Below are 17,053 nucleotides of genomic sequence, written 5' to 3'. Positions count from 1 at the left end.
TTGCTAGACTCTAAAGCCATGTCGACTCATCTGGATATTACATAAACCAATAAGAATGTTCAGGAATGTTATTTGGAATATCTGAAGAGCTTACATGTATTAATTTAGTACGTTCACTTTTGGATATGCAGCCAAATAAAAGCCACAAAAAAGGGTTACAGCATCCTCAATCAGGAAAATAAAAAAGAGGTCAGTCTTCTTCTATTACTTTAAAGAACTGGTTTGGGCAGAAGCTCACATAGCTTTTTATATTATTTGCCAACTTAGTTATTACAGAGCATGTTTACAGTTTCAGGGAAATGTTAGTAAAAATTAGTGCTAACACTGCACTAGGATTTACAGCTAAACATGGAATTGTGTGGTTGTGTGGTACTAGATTACAAGGGAAAAAATCATACTTAGCACACGTTTTATCCCAGGATAGGAAATAATTTATTATGTGTAATTTTCTGCACTACTAGCTTAATAAATTCATATTTGAAAATTTTTAATAGACATTGAACCAATTTTTTTAAAGATTTTATTTATTTATTTGACAGAGAGAGATAGTAAGAAAAGGAACACAAGCAGGGGGAGTGGGAGAAGGAGAAGCAGGCTTCCCGCCAAGCAGGGGAGCCCGATGTGGGACTTGATCCCAGGACCCTGGGATCATGACCTGAGCTGAAGGCAGCTTAACAGCTGAGCCACCCAGGCGCCCCGACATTGAACCGATTTTAAATGTACTATTTAAGTAACAACTATATTTTTCTTATGTAACCAATTCATGCTCATTCTTGATAGTTTATAATAGAAAAAACTCCTGTAGTTGCATTAATTAACATATCTAGACCCATAGAGTATAGACCCCCCAAAATTCAATATTTTGAAACAACTCTATTATGAACTACTATCACAAATATCCTTTTGTGTATTTCTCAATCACTGTTGCTTTGTACTTGCTGGGAATTACTCACTTGTTTTTAGCACAAAATTCCCTTTAAATCCCTTGAATGTTCTCCTAGAGTCCTTAACTACTTCTTTGGGGAACTTCCTATGATTACTGTAATATATTCTTAAAACCCTGGACACAAAAAATTGATGTATTTTGAAAATCATGTGGGGCAGCGGGGGAGAAAATTTAGCACCAATGGAAAGCTTTATTTTTTAGGCTGTGAAATAGAAAATATACTGTATTTTTATTCAGTTGTATGTTTCAGAGACAATGAGGATTGCATTGGCTCCCTAAATAATGCAGAACATTCTCTTTTCTCCCTCTCTCGCCCACACTCTCTCACTCTGTGAGAACATATATCCAAACCTGTGCTGTTTCTCTGTGATTTTCTGCCTCTTGCATAACAGCTTTGATTATTTTTGTGTGTGTAGACATTTATTTAATGACCTCCTGTAGGTCAAGCAAAGTTAACTCAGGAGGAATTTCTTTACTTTTAAATTCTCTCTTTTTTTTTTTAATTAAGATTTTATTTATTTATTTGAGAGAGAGAACTCAAGAGGAGGAGCAGGGGGAGGAGCAGACTCCCCGTTGAGTGGGGAGCCAGACACGGCTCGGCTGGATCCCAGGACCCTGAGATCATGGGACCTGAGCTGAAGGCAGCCACTTGACCAACTGAGCCACCCAGGCACCCCTAGGTTCTCTTTATTTTTTTTTTTTCAAAGATTTTATTTATTTATTTGACAGACAGAGACACAGCGAGAGAGGGAACACAAGCAGGGGGAGTGGGAGAGGGGGAAGCAGGCTTCCCGCGGAGCAGAGAGCCTGATGCGGGGCTCGATCCCAGGACCCTGGGATCATGACCTGAGCCGAAGGCAGACGCTTAATGACTGAGCCACCCAGGCACCCCGGTTCTCTTTATTTTTAAAAGTATTTTTGCTTATTGTAATTCACCTAAGAACAAGTTAAAACATCACTGAAATGTGTAACTGAAAAACTGAAAGCTCCCTGTAATACTAACCCCAGAGATAAATACTATTAAAATATACCCTATATGCGGGGCGCCTGGGTGGCTCAGTTGGTTAAGCGACTGCCTTCGGCTCAGGTCATGATCCTGGAGTCCCGCGATCGAGTCCCACGTCGGGCTCCCTGCTCAGCAGGGAGTCTGCCTCTCTCTCTGACCCTCCCCCCTCTCATGCTCTCTGTCTCATTCTCTCTCTCAAATAAATAAATAAAATCTTTAAAAAATAAAAATAAAAAATAAATAAATAAATAAATAAAAAATATACCCTATATGCTTCTAGACATTTGCACACACACTCACACATACACGTGTGTGTGTTTTAATCATAAATGAGATCAAGATACAAATATTCCGGTTCTCAATTTGCCTATTTCAGTTAATAATACATTCTTGCAGCTACAGCTTTTGAGGGGAAACAAAAGTAGAGCACATGGAAAAGTGCAGGGGTATAATCTATCAAGAACAAATGTTCCAAAAGAGAAAACAGGGTGACCTGAGAGCTTCAGAGAAAACTTCCTAGAGGAGGTGGTACCTATGCTGAAGGGGAAGGAGTTCAATATGGTGTAGAAGAGGGGGAGATGGCCAGCACAGTCTTGGGGGAGGGACACGGGACAGCAACATGGCAGATGTGACAAAGGGTGTCCTGAGGAAAGCACAGAAGATGTTAGGTTTTAGTGAGAACAATGCTTAGCTATAGAGAATGAGCCAGATTATGGCTGCATTTGGAAGCCAAGCGTTTGAGCTTGAATTTGATGCAGTGATCAGCTGAGAGCCATTTGTTTAAGTTTATGAGGCAGAGGAATGAAAGTGGGGTGGCGATGGAGGAGACCCTGCTATGGGAAGGTCTTACTATGTGCCACGGCCTTTTCTCTCTGTTTTTATTTAAAGTTGTTGTACCCAGATGGGTTGGGAGAGTTAAAATATTTGGAAGGAACCAGCCAGGAACCAGTTGCAGGACTCCAGGCCCAAATTGATGAGCCTTACAGTTGGGTGTAAAGGCAAGGAAAATGTACCAGATGGTTTGAGGGAGACTCACTTGACTCTTGGGTAGGAGAATCTACTAAATTACAGACCAATCCGCAAGCAGAATGAGCACTCACTGGGGTACCGAGTTGACTCTGCAACAATCCAGGTAAACCCTTTAACCTTTCTGAACCTCAGCTTCTTTATCTGCAGTGAGTTGGGGATATGGTTTCTAAGTTTCTTGAGCATTCTATGGTGTTTACTGATCTATTGGTATCATTCTACAGATGAACCACAACATACATGAACATGTATAAACATTCCATAATTTGCATGTTTTCACATTGGGGGACACCACTGCCAAGCACTCCATCTGAGGTTTTCACCTTCAGCAACCAATTCCTGTTTAACATGAGGTAGTTGGTAGATTACGGTTGGCATTTTGCCTTTTCCATGCAGAAAGGACTTTGCATTTCAATCATAAGACTTCTAAGAGTAATCAAAGTAAGATTTTTTTAAAAATCCAAGGTGGAAGTGAGACAGATAAACTTTCATCTTGGTTTAAAAGTTATGTTCTGTGATTCGGTATTGCTGTAGAAAGATAAATGTCATGTGTCTTGAGAAGCCGCCAAGAGATATGCCAGCACATAGTTTTCTCTAACCTTTACGTATGCTTCAGTGAAAGCATGTGGAGAATTTAAATGAAACTGTATGCTGCATAAGCAATCCAGCCTCATACCTCAAACTGGTAGAGACAGGGGCAAATGGTGATTGTCACTACTGAAAGTATTTTTCCAAGACACAAGCAGTTTCGTGTTAATTGAAATGAAAACTTTGCACTGAACATTTAAATTAACAAATCTATACTAAGAGTCTCTTGTGTTCAAGGTACCGAACAAACAAACGAATTATCCTAGGTACTGCATCTGTCGGGACATTTCCTTCCCTGTTTTCATTTAGGTAGGACCCAAAAAAATGAGTTCATCTGGCATCGAATTCTGCCTTCTGAGTTCGTTTTACAATAACCAGAAAAAGCTGTAACTTCTTGGTAGTGAGATGAATGACTATTAGCATAACTATTCTCTCTTACCTTTTTAACAAGCCATTCCAATGAAATTTTGAAATATTGTTAGGTGCTTGGAAAATCTTAGGAATAATTCTTCCAAAAGTGATTTTTCTATGTATGCCCCTATATGGTAATACTTTGCTGTATCGTAATACTAGTACAGTTTAATTTTTTAAAAAGCCTCTGAGTATGGACCATATTTTTATCAGTTTTCAAGAGCAGTGTTAATACCTAAAGAAACCAAAGAGTGGGTAGAGTCGACAGATTGAGCAGAAAACAAATCGGACTTGCAGATACAAGAGCATGACTAATCCAGAGATGACCTTTCATTCATGTGGCAGTCTGAGATCAGGAGAACATTGTGTAATTTGAGAATATCCAGTATGAATAAAAGCTATGATTTAACCTGCCATGATTATTCAGTGATATACCTCGGAGTAGATCATTTAGTACCCAAGTTTTACTTATTAGCTTGGCCGCTTTATTAACTATATGTTTTTAAAAAAATTTTTTTTACTTCTTTTAAATCTCAGTGTCCTCAACTGTAAAATGGAGCTGTTAAAACTGTTTATGTTAAAGGTTATTGTGCTGCTCTCTGAAAAGAATAGATAAGCATTGTCACTCTGACCATGCTGCTCTGCGAGGCTTATGATTTTTCCCCCTTGCATCTTTTCCAGAGATTTCCTACAGTACTGGGAATAGAAAAGGACTATCAGTGCGCACTTCAGTGTGGATTGGAATGGGTGGTCTGAATCGAGGCAGAAGGGAAAGTGGAATCAGGACAACACAGAAAATAGGAACCAGGCTTATTTGATAGTTGGCCAATGTCTTGCCTTTTTTTTAATGGGACTTTGTCTTTAAAAAGCTGCCTACTGTCTCTGGAATTTGGACAACTTGATTACAAATATTACAGTTCCTGATTTTAGATCAGACAACAAGGATTTATACGCATTTCTTTTGCCTCCATCCATTCCATCCCTCTGCCCATTCAGCTAGCCAGCAACATTTACTGGGGCCCGGGTAAACCAAGCTAAGCATTGGCCAACGCTGAGATGACAGAAGGAAAACATAGTTACTGTCTTTAAAGAACACATAGCCTGTAACGGTTAGATATTTCCTGCCTTTCCCATTTTAAGGTGATAGTGTACAGACTGGAGATAATATAATCAGATGCTGAGTTTGGATCCTTTCACAAGGCCACATTTGTCCCTTTACTTTGGTTATTTGAAATAATTCATGGGGAAAAGAGAGAAGTAAGCAGAAATTAGCATGATGAGCATATCTGTATCATCCTCAGCATCCTTGACTGCCAGTCAGTGTCTCTGATTTCATTTTGAGTGCACTTGACCATGCTGTGAATAGCACGCATGTGCTGTGTCATGTAATATTAAGGACATTGGTATTAGTACAACTGCTTCCCAACCTCTTTCATGTCATGGCACACATAGAAAATGATATTTTTATGCCACACTGAGGTAAACGGACAAGGCAACTTATGGCAAGATACCAGCCCTGGGATTCTGCTGCCCCAACCTTGTGCAGCATTGAAAAGGTCGGGTGGGGTAGAGGTGGTGGGGGTTTGGGGGACAGTATGTTTGCACACCTGTGATGTGTTTGCAGCACACCTGTGCACTGTCAGGTACATTACAGTTGGAACCCTCTGCACTTAATTATCCCCAGGTTGTGCCTTCTTTGCTGACCCAGGGCCTTACTTAATTTTGTTTGGTCATGAACACTTTGAGCCCATCAATTATGGTGGCCACGTGATACGGTTTAGTAAGGGAATGTAGAGACTTTAGAGGATTCCAAACAAAAATATAAAACATTACTGTAGGTCGAAGACAGCTTCTCATAATGAAAATAGGCTGGCTTGGGAATTGAGAGTCCTGGCCTTCAGTGCTAACTTGATCACCTTTGGCAAATCACTTCTCTCTGAACCTCAATTTCCTTATCTTTAAAATGAGGGGGTTTGAACAAGATGACCTTTAAGTCACCCTCTAGTTCTGATAGGCTGTGGTTTTTATTTTTATTTTTTTTTATTTTTTTAGAGAGAGCATGCACATGCACACACAGGGGGAGGGACAGAGGGAGAGAGAGAGAATCTTAAGCAGGCTCCGCACTCAGCACAGAGCCCGACACGGGGCTTGATCTCACAACCCTGAGAGCCAGACGCTCAACTGACGGAGCCACCTGGGTGGCCCAACATGCCATGGTTTTATAGATGCTTGTGCATCTTTGCTGTTACGTCAGCTGCTCTTCCCGGAGCATTTGCTGTATGGACACTTGGTCAGTGGCTTCCTGCATGGGCCCTAGGGCCAGCTTCATGAGACTCCACTGCTTCGATGCTAGAGGAATTGAAACCAAACTACGATGCCTGATGAAGGAAAGATGATAGACACTGAATTGGGTGTCTGAAAGGAATGAAGCTAGCTATAGTAATTGAAAGGCCTTCCGTGTCTTTTAAATGTGGTTCAGGATTTCCCATCTAGCTAAACGCCTCGCTTGATTAAAACTGGCAACCCTGGCAGCCTGAATCTCCTAGGATAGGTTTTCCTAACTTTCATTTCCAGAAATAACTTATTCAGATACATCAACCATGTAAGCATGTATACAGAGACCAAATCTCAATTGTCCAACATGGTGGAAGAAAAGTTAGTGTTAAGAATCCCATTAGGAATTTTTGTTTTCCATATTTATCTAAGTCCTTTCTGTTTCGCATGTGTTGGGTGGGGTGAGGCTGCCTGGCTGGAAAGCAACAGAGAAGACTTACAGGAATGCATGGATAATCAAGGACTAGCCACATCATGGTGATGATGGTCATTTGCCGTGATTGTAGACTAAAATGGTAGCATTTGTTCAATCCACGGAGGTTTCATTGTTCATGTACCATGTATCAGAAATTCTCTAGGAGCTAGAAAATAAATCTGAGAGATTCCTGATATAGTCAAAGACAGACATTAATGATACACTGTTAGCCTTAGAACTTTTTTTTAATAAACACATCAGTAACTGATTTGTTATGTTCAGAATTCTCCCTTACTTCCTACTGTCCATTAGCATATACTTACTGAGTCATGTATCAGATACACTAAAAAGAAGGACAAGACTAAATAATGCATTCACATATCAAAAAATACTTCTAAGTAGGGACGCCTGGGTGGTGCAGTCAGTTAAGCATCTGACTCTTGGTTTCGGCTCAGGTCATGATCTCAGGGTTCTGAGATTGAGCCCCACGTCAGGCTCCATGCTCAGCGGGGAGTCTGCTTGGGATTCTCTCTCCCTCTCCCTCTGCCCCTCCCCCCTAAAATAAATCAATAAATCTTTTTAAAAAAATACTTCTAAGTATATAAAAATTCACCCAATAATATACCCTTAAGGAAACCTAATGTTTCAGATCTATGCACAAGAGGATCTTTATGCACATGTATGTATGTGTGTCTGTGTGTGTATGTGTGTCTATTATGTAATGTACATATGTAATACACGTTCAAAAAGGATACTTGAACCTAGAGGGTAAATAAAGAAGTCTGGGTTTATGTCTGCACATATGCATGTTTGTATGTATCGGGTGAGGGGGAGATTAGGAAGGAAAGAAGGGAGGGACGGAGTAGAAGAAGAGAAGCAAGGGTAAAAATAGTCAGTGGTCTTAGAAGGAACCACAGGAGTTAGTCTAACTCCCACCACCCCATCTGTCTTTCCTGTATTGAGCAGCAGTTAGTGTACCATTATTCATCCCATCAACAGATATATCCTCAGAATTAAGTTGACTACTACCCAAATCAAACAAAATGAAGAAAGAATAATTTCAGTTTAAAAAAATATAAAAACATCCAGACGTTAGTGGTACTTATGTACTCCAACTGTGATAAAGAAAACTTACCAAAAGTCCTTCAAAGCAGAAAAAAAATTAACATCTCAGGGAATTTTTTCCTTTACTGGCCAGAATCTCATTCCAAGAAGTACCATCCTGTCTCATTTCAAAATGCTTCCCTTGCCAAGGAAGCGGAAGCGGTCATATTCTTTCCCACCGAACTATGGGTGAATTATAATTATCCTACCTCTTGTGGGACAATGAAGCAGCAAACATCTGCTATACTGAATCAGAAACCCACGAATGAAACTATACCAAACTGTGAATCATACCTGGACTCAGATGAAAGGTTTTGTGTTGTGTTTACCTTTTTCTTTATTTTCTTTGCAATTTAAAATATGGATTTGTTAGCTCTGGCTCCATGTTCTAACTGAGGGAAAATATATGGGGTCCATTCATTGACTCAGATTTTAACATTGGAAATCCCTAGCTTTAAGGCAGTACATGGGCAATAACGATTAGCAGTTTTTTCTGTTTGATTTATTACCCCCTCACAGCTTTTCTTTGAAAGGATGGTACAATTAAGAAAATTTAGTACACAATCTAAGAAGTAAGATCCTTTAGCTTTTTCAATATAGTGACAGTAACAGAGGAGGAGAAAATGGCATTTTAAACTTCGCTTCCAAAAGACACAAGTTGCAAAACTACTGTTACTTATCATAATTTCAAGTTTCATGATATTTATGGTGGTATGAAACTGTTTACTTAAAGTCAGGAAAGGAAAATGGAATTTCAATTCTGCATTTTAGCCAAGAAGACATAGATAATGGTCTACTTGCTCTGAAACATTGTTTGTGTCTTTTTATCTGTCAGAGAGCAGAAAGACAAACTCGAATTATGGATTCAGCCCAATATGCAGAATTCTGTGAAAGTCGACAATTAAGTTTCTGTAAGTAAATGTTTAATTTTGCTTCATTATATGTTTAAGAGATCATGTGTTACAGATAAACGAAAGTATGACACAATCTCCATTCCTTAGAAATGGGTGAATTTAACGTATGCATAGTTATAACTTAGAAACAGCCCCTGCATTGTAGGGGACTCTATAAAAGATTTTACCCCACTCTACCGTTTTGTAATTAATAGTCCAAAGAGGTTTTAAAGGGTGCTAGTAAGACACAGAGAACCATGTTAATTATTCACATTACTTTTAGTCTGAAAAATTCCATTTTCTTTAACATTCTCATTTTATTTTCCAGTTTCTTCGTCCTACTAACACTAGTATTGCTGATTGTACTTGACCCCATAATGGACTCTAGTAGCACAGTCATGACATTTAAAAGCCCCCAATATTAATAAATACCAAGCTTTCCATTTATTTATGCCTACTCATATTACCACAAGGAAATGTATCAATAGTCTCTTCCATTTTTGTCTGTAACCTCTTACTGTGACAAGCATTCAGTGTTAGCCAAATTCATCAGTCTGTGCTCTTGTAACACTAATAACCTAGTGATAAAATTAGTACCGTCCCATCATTGCACACAGGCTTACTAAAAGTACATAAAGGCTCGTGATAAATAGTGGGCTCAGTTGTGTAGCAAACATCCTTACCGCAACAGTTCAATGATGACTAAGCCTCTCAGGGGAAAGGTCAAAGAGTAAGTGTGATGAAAAGTCCAGTTAAAAATCTGACAGAGAAGCACATGACCCTGGTCTGAGGGATTATAGACACAATGGTGTCTTTAAACGGAAAAACTGTTCTGTGGCCATAATAACAATGTATTTGATTTGAAAACAGAAAATGAGAGCTTCATTTATAGATCATAAAGTGCAAATAAATGACACATTTCAAATAGTGCCCCATGTAAATGTCAGTAAAATATAGGAAAACATGTTTTGGAAGCTTTTTTTCCTAACTAAATATACTTTGCAGTCTGACTAACAATTTGGCATCGTACATCTGTGAAGCATTAAGTAAATGACACTTCAGATCATGGCAATTTCAGCAAATGAGAGGTTTTTGTATTGTAATTTTTAGGTTTAAAAATGGCATTCAAGTCTTTTATAAGTATAAATTTCCAGTTTATAAAGTAACATTTAGTGCTATTGAACTATTTTTTAAAATCATATTTTAAATTTAATTCACTTAAAGGAACAGAAGTGCTGTTTTCACGCTAAAATGTATAGCCACTGAAGGGTCCTAATACATCTTGTGTTTGAAAATCACATTTTTAACAACTCAGTTTTTTGTTTATAACTCAGTAATAAAGTATAGTAAATTAAAAATTAATGCTTTCCCTTTCTATATAAAATAATTATAAACAGTATATTATGCTTACTTTTTTTTAAAAGAAGAGGAATTTGGGCATTTAAAAATATTTCTTTGTATGATGCCCATAGGTGCTTCATTATGAAACCCTAGTGGAAGAATCTGTTTTATATGCCAAAGTGCTGTGGTTGGGAATGCTTAATCCAAGTGGGTCCGCAAATTCAGAACTAATACCCACAACTGGTCAGAATGTTAGGCTCTTTTCATTTCTCCCCTTCTGATAAATTACCAGGATATAGGAATTGCGATCCAGCTGTTTGTATCTTCTTAAATATTGGATCGTAGCATTCACTGATTGGGACTACTGGTGCATTTTAAAATTTACAAGTCTATGACTTTATAGACTGAAGGTAAGTTGTAGAATTGGGATCAAATTCACCAGTCTTTTGTTTTTATATTTATGTAAGTTAGATAGTCATTTCCCTGAAAGTCTTTTAAAATCTGATATTCATATTAATTCACAAAGATTAAATTTAGTTATAAATTGGCAAATCATTTCCCAAGCCTTTTCTTTCAGCCTTTTGTTTTGTATGTGGATTCTGTAAACAAATATATAGATTTTCTTTTTAGTCAAGTCTGAGATATTTTAATTGATAATTTTAATTTGTGTGTGTTTAATTACTTATACATTGGGTTTATATATGCTGTCTTTGTGTTTTAAATATACTGTGCCTTTTTTTTTTGCTTTTCCTCCTCCTTTTCATTGTTTTGTTGGATTAATTGGATTTTCTTCATTCCATTTTCTCTCAACCAGTTTGTATAGTGTATATTCTAGTTCTATTATTGTAGTTGCTATCCTTAATTTTTTAAAATGCGTCCTTGACTTAAATTTTTTAAAGTTGGTAATTAGTAAACATGCCTTGTCAGCTTAATTTTGTTTTTCCCAAGGCTCTGTAAGTGCTTAAAGCACTCATTTTTGTCTTAAAAATGCTTTATTTTGCCCTCATACTTAAATGGTAGTTTAGTTGGGTAGGAAGTTGTGGGCTAGTAGTCATTTGTTAAAACAGGATCCCATTTTTTTTTTTTTTTTTTTTTTTTTAGCCTCTGTTGTTGGTAAGAAGTCTCTGTCCACTTGTCCTGTATTTTCCCTGTGGGAGAAACTAAGAGAATGAAGATGTGACCCCCCCCCCACCCCTCTGGTGTATGGGGAAATGAACAGGTTGGCAGTCAGTGACTGATCAATAAATATGTACAGAAGGAAAGAAATAAGGAACCTCTACTATAAAAGACTCCAGGGAAAAGCATGCCCTCTGAGAAAGACTATTTGCAATTAATCCAAATAGCAGTAATTTTGAAGAGACTGAAGTTGCGGAAGAATTTCTTCAGAGTGGACTGACCATTACAGAGGGCCCTAAGGAAAGGATGGGGAATGGAAAGACTGGTGAGAGGGATGACATAGAAATAGTGAGATAGTATGCAGGGATGTGAGAATGGGATATTGAGAGAAACTTAGATTTTACTAGTGGTCAATAATGAGAAAGAAAAAAAGACACGTATGAGGGTTCACTAACCTTAAATTTCCCATATGAAGTTATTATAAAAAGTTGTTTTAATTCCAGCACAAGCTAAAAAACCAGATAGTGTCAGAAGGCTGATAATCTTGGGAACTTCTGACCTGTGTTAAGGATTCTGTTTAAATTGTTGATCGATGTCCCCAATTACCCTTTCTCCTGATATATTGAGAAAAGCAGTAAAGGTGAAGGAACTCATTCATTCTGATGCCCCCCACCTCTCAACAGAAACAAACTGTCATGACTAGGAGTATCTGTGCCTCTTTTGCTGGAACCAGCAATACCATGGGAAGGTCTGTCCCTGAAGCAGTCCTTCTGCAGGTGACAGGGCATTATCTCAGGGAATGTTCACCTGTTGCTGGAATAGCAGTAGCTCCCAGTGGTTTTATGGGACCCTCTGTGCGCCTTTTCTGCTACAGAACAGAGACCCTACCCTTTTATTAAAGAAATATCTTTCATTTGTCCATTCATTCATTTTTTTTTCTGGAAATATTTATTGTGAGACTGCTGATGCCAGGCAGTATTCTAGGTGCTGGGGATACAGTGGTGGACACAGGGCCCTCATCCCTGCATTCTCAGTACTTAACATCTAGGGAGGAAGCTACCAATTCTGTTGCTTAGGTGGACAGATCCTATGGAACACTAAGAACCATCTATCCTTTCCCTCTCTTTTAAAATAAATCGTTTAGAGCATAGTCACAAAATACCTTGTTTCTGCGTTCTTAACAAACTGTCAAAGGGAGAAGTGAACAAGGTACATTTTATTGATCTTGCCAAATTGCCGCCTGTTAACTTTGACTTCAGAAGTATTCCACAGATGTTAAACAAGTGTTTGTGAGCTAATGCAGCTGACTAGTTAGATGGAATGTTGCATGTCAGAGAGTATGTGGAAGATTGGTTACTTTAGGGAGATAGCTTTAAGAGGATTATCATAATTCTGCCACAGTTGACAGCTTTGGACATGCACTTCCATAGCAAGACTTCAAGTCTTCTGTGATTTATTGGGAAAAAAAAAAAAAACTCTTCTGTACTTGGAATCCATGAAGACCACATCTATAAGGATAGAAACATCATGCTTTGAGTGACGGTTAAGTGTTTTAATAGACCCATGGGACCAGATTAACCAAAAGAATAATCAGTGGATTTTTTTACAAGATTATTATGTTATAGATATGATAAAATCTTTACCATCAATCTCCTCCCTGTAGATTACTAGTTAGATTAGTAATATCTAATAAAGGCTCTACATCAAGTTAGGCTGTGCTTAGTACTGTGGCATTTTGGAGATATGAACCGGAAGGTTCCACGTGCGCTTGGTACTGTTAGGTATGCAGAGAGACATGATGCATGGTGTTTCTAATATGGTTCGAGAAATTAAAAGCAGACATGAAAGGATATCTGATGATACAAGAGTTCAGTAAATGACCAGTGTGGGGAACTACACAGTATAGGCGGGATTCATGTGAAGGAGGAAGAGAGGTGGGATGGCATTCCATGGAGGAAAAGGAGCAGCAGTGAACATAGAGAGGGCTAGACTCAATGCCAGGTGGCATTTCAGCAGGCAGTAACAGAAAGAAATTGAAATCAGTTCGGAGGCTTAGGAATTTGGACATCTTTGTAGTCAGAAAAACGTAACTGCAGGCCTAAGTTTTTTTCTATTGTATTCTAAATGTGTGACTTTGAACCTATTCTGGTAATAGACACATTTGGAAATGTACTGCAAATACAATTTCTGTATGTTCTTTCTCCATCCCAGGCTCTTTCTTGCAGGAATTTCTTTCCACAAGAATAGGTTAAAGTTGCATTAAGCAACCCCTCTGACTTTTGTTAAAACATAAGCTATGGCCAGTGGTAACTTACTCTGACACTGTGAGAAATGCTGAATATTAAGTCATTTAGTATACCGTGTTAGGTAGCACAGATACAAAATCAAAGACCCAAATGCATAAGGAATTTCTTGGGGCTTGAATATCTTGACACTAATTGAAACTTCAAAAGCATGGTGTTTTATATGCATTATTTTTCAAATGCAATTTTCAAGAGACATTTTTCATTTTGTGATAGTAATATGCAGTATTAAAACACTTCAAAAACTAAATTCTCCATATTTGTTTTTTTGATGGCCAGCCAAAAAGGCCTCCAAATTTCGAGACTGGTTGGACTGCAGCAGTATGGAGATAAAACCCAATGTTGTCGCAATGGAAATTTTAGCGTATTTAGCATATGAAACAGTGGCACAGGTAAGAATGCTAATATCTGTCATAGCAGGCCATACAGGACTGCTTTCTTCTTCTTCTTCTTTTAAGATTTTATTTATCAGAGAGAGAGGGGGAGAGAGAGCACAAGCAGGGGGAGTGGCAGGCAGAGGGAGAAGCAGGCTCCCTGCTAAGCAAGGACCCCAATGGCGGGACTCGATCCCAGGACCCTGGGTCATGACCTGAGCCAAAGACAGATGCTTTAAACCACTGAGCCAACCCAGGCATCCCTTTCTTCTTATCCCTGTCCATGATCAAAGTTCCTCCACCTGCTACTCTACCAGGAATGAGAACAACCATGAGTTTTATCCTATGACAATCTTACCATTTTCTGGAATTTAGTTCAGTTATGTTTCTTTGTATCCTCAGCCCTGGCAGGTGTTAGTGTAAAAGTGACTGTTGCTTGCAACTCAATCCTAACCAGAAATGGAATCCCTACATACTTTTTCTCAACATTGAATTCTCAGTACACATCTGCCTTGTTTAGAGATTATTTTTGAGCTCTGAAACATATCTTTCTAGCTATGTACAGTCTCCTGAGTGCTTGCCAAAACCTGAGTCTAGAATCACTGCTCTCTGACAGCTTCTCGAAGCATGGTCCTCTGACCACAAGCATCAGCTTCTCCTTGCTTCTTGCTGAAAATGTAACCCAGAGCATACCTACCAAATTAGAATCTTGGTGTCCAGAGCACAGAAATCTGTATTTTAAAATACTTCCCTAATGATTATTAAATAAAATTTGAGAAGTGCTCCCTTAAAAAGTCAGAATACATTGTTTATATTCATGGGTAGGTCTACTTATCAATGAAAGCATATGCTCACGTCCACAATACAGATTTTTAAGCAGACCGTATTATCAATAACACTTGGAATGTATTGCTTTTAGTTTTGCCACTTCGGTGACATTGGTGATTGATTATTCCCAGTTATGTGACTTTATTTTCATTGCTTTGATCTTCTAGTTAGTGGACCTGGCTCTTCTGGTGAGGCAGGACATGGTAACCAAGGCAGGAGACCCCTTCAGCCATGCCATTTCTGCAACCTTCATTCAGTATCACAACTCTGCTGAGGTAAGTAGCAAAAAATCTGTCTTTGACACCTCTGTGGGTTTTTCATGTGTCTGGTGTTTACATGAGTAGTTCTTTGAAAAAGGTAATGTAGGAATGTGTAGCCTTCAATCAGGAATCTTAACATACTCAGTAACATTCAAACAAACATTTACTGAGCACCGACTGTTCCAGGCCTTAATAATCCACTTAATACAATTATCTTTTCACCTATTTCTGACCTTATTTAGCTTCCCTAGCCCTTCAGTGAAAGAGGAATAGTTGGAGAGCATGCCTCATTTCCATGGGAGGTGAACAACTGATTTGGGCAAATGAACAATGTTGAGAATAGTTCTTTATTTCTTTGTGCCTCAAAGACAAGAGAATCATTATTATTCATGTCCTAATAACTCCTGACATTTATTAATCATTTTATTTCCCAATTATTGACCCATCTCTAAACATGATTTAAAGGAGCATGGCTCCATTTATTCTGTGTCCACACTGGCCCTATCATGTGAGGATCACATCCTTTCTGACCGAGTTTATGTTGCTGGGACCTCCGCCTAGGGGGGCGATGAAGTGGTCTGGCCAACTTTAAGGCATTGTGCAATAACTGTGTACCACTTGTAGTATAAGAAAGACTCTCTGTGAGTGTCATGTACTTACAAACTAGAAATGTAGTATCATCTATTGAATGAATTTGCTGATATTTGACCCTTTTTCCTGGCATATACAGCAATTCCATGTAGTTCAATCTAATAACCAGAGAGAAGGCAGCAAGGAGGTTAGCTTAACATCTCCATGTGTAATTATGAAGTGAGCTTTGGATAAAGCTGGGTGAAATGTATAACCGGAAAATGTCTAAGCCCCTTCGAGAATCTGACAAAAACTCTAATTCCTGTCTCCATAAGCACATTCACAAATGTTGCATACAATTTCAGGGTGTTCAGAGACCCTCTGAAATCATTCTATGGATCTAAGTGGTCTGTGATGGACCCCAAGTTTAAGTATGTGTGCTCTAGGATACTTAGAAACTACATAAAGATACAAACCAATATATTTTATTTCAAGCCAAAAGTTTGACATCTTTTTGTGCCCATTGGAGAATCAGATTGGCTTGGAATCCAAGTAGAAATTTAAATGTTTATGCCTGTTAAAAATCCATTTTTTTCTTAGAAAAGATCATACATCATTATCAGTCATCATACTTTAAAAGTCCCTAAAGTTTACCCAGTTGATTAAACACTTTGTTTTCTTTATGTTACAAACCCAAATTACGGTGTCAAAGAACACCCTTTAAAGATATCTTTGGTACATGTTCACTTTATGAATATGTGTATAAGTATGCTTTTCATTAACATCAGACAAATTTGTTGTAACATTTCTAATTGAAGAAATTTACAGTGAACATAACAAGCCTAGTTTTCCCTTAACATTCAAGGGATTGCTTGCATGGCTAGGAAAACTCTTTATTTCCCTTCTTTCTTGGTTCTCCAGGGTGGCCAAGCTGCCCTGGGCAACTGCTCAGCAACCACAACTGCTGCTCCCAGCTACCCAGCAGTTAAGAAAAATGGCCTGTGTGTGCTGGGTTTCCCGGGCTCTCTGGGAGGCGGGAGCAGGAGTGTCGGAAAGCATCCCGCCTAAATATGTTAGCAAAGCCTCAAGCGTTTCCCTGGCCTTCCAGACACCCCTCCTCCTACGACTAGTGGTCAAAATGAACATTCAGAGGGACTGGAAATCTTCCTGCCCTTTATTACCTGACAAAACACAGAGAATGGCCACTCTAAAGTAGGAATCTTACTCATCAACCTTAACAAACCAGCAACCAACGTCAAGGGCCTGCTTTGAGGGCTTTACCAAATTGGGTACAAAAGGGGGACTCCGAAGACTGGTATGATCTGTATTCAGGGAGATAAGACATTCTGTAAAACAAACAAGGAAATAGAGAACAAACAAAAAAGACAATTCAAGATAGCATAGATGCTAATTTCCAAATGAGTGGCATAGACCAGAAGTGCAGAGGTAAAAACAAGCCCCGACTGCAAAGCACTTGAGAGGATGCTGGCTTTGAGGGAAAATAGAGACTTTGATGAGATGGTAAAAGTGGGGAGAAT

General features: G+C 38.6%; 1 protein-coding gene across 5 annotated transcripts in view; it reads left to right on the top strand.

Moving 5' to 3' along the window:
• The first annotated feature begins 8,650 nt into the window (after positions 1 to 8,650).
• Positions 8,651 to 17,053, top strand: part of LOC102728218 (transcription initiation protein SPT3 homolog) — a 118,065-nt gene continuing 109,662 nt past the window's right edge. For all 5 annotated transcript variants that reach the window (XM_081828367.1, XM_081828366.1, XM_081828364.1 and 2 more), the window contains exons 1-3: positions 8,651 to 8,741; positions 13,763 to 13,875; positions 14,853 to 14,960. In XM_081828367.1, the coding sequence (XP_081684493.1) occupies positions 8,690 to 8,741; positions 13,763 to 13,875; positions 14,853 to 14,960 (273 nt within the window). In that variant the 5' untranslated portion in view covers positions 8,651 to 8,689. The remainder of the gene's footprint in view (positions 8,742 to 13,762; positions 13,876 to 14,852; positions 14,961 to 17,053) is intronic.

The sequence above is a fragment of the Leptonychotes weddellii genome, chromosome 8, assembly GCF_054177405.1.
Source record: "Leptonychotes weddellii isolate Sample4059 chromosome 8, ASM5417740v2, whole genome shotgun sequence".
NCBI classification, from domain to species: domain Eukaryota; kingdom Metazoa; phylum Chordata; class Mammalia; order Carnivora; family Phocidae; genus Leptonychotes; species Leptonychotes weddellii.
The sequence above is the reverse complement of the archived record's forward strand: the minus strand, read 5'-3'. Positions and strand labels throughout refer to the sequence as shown.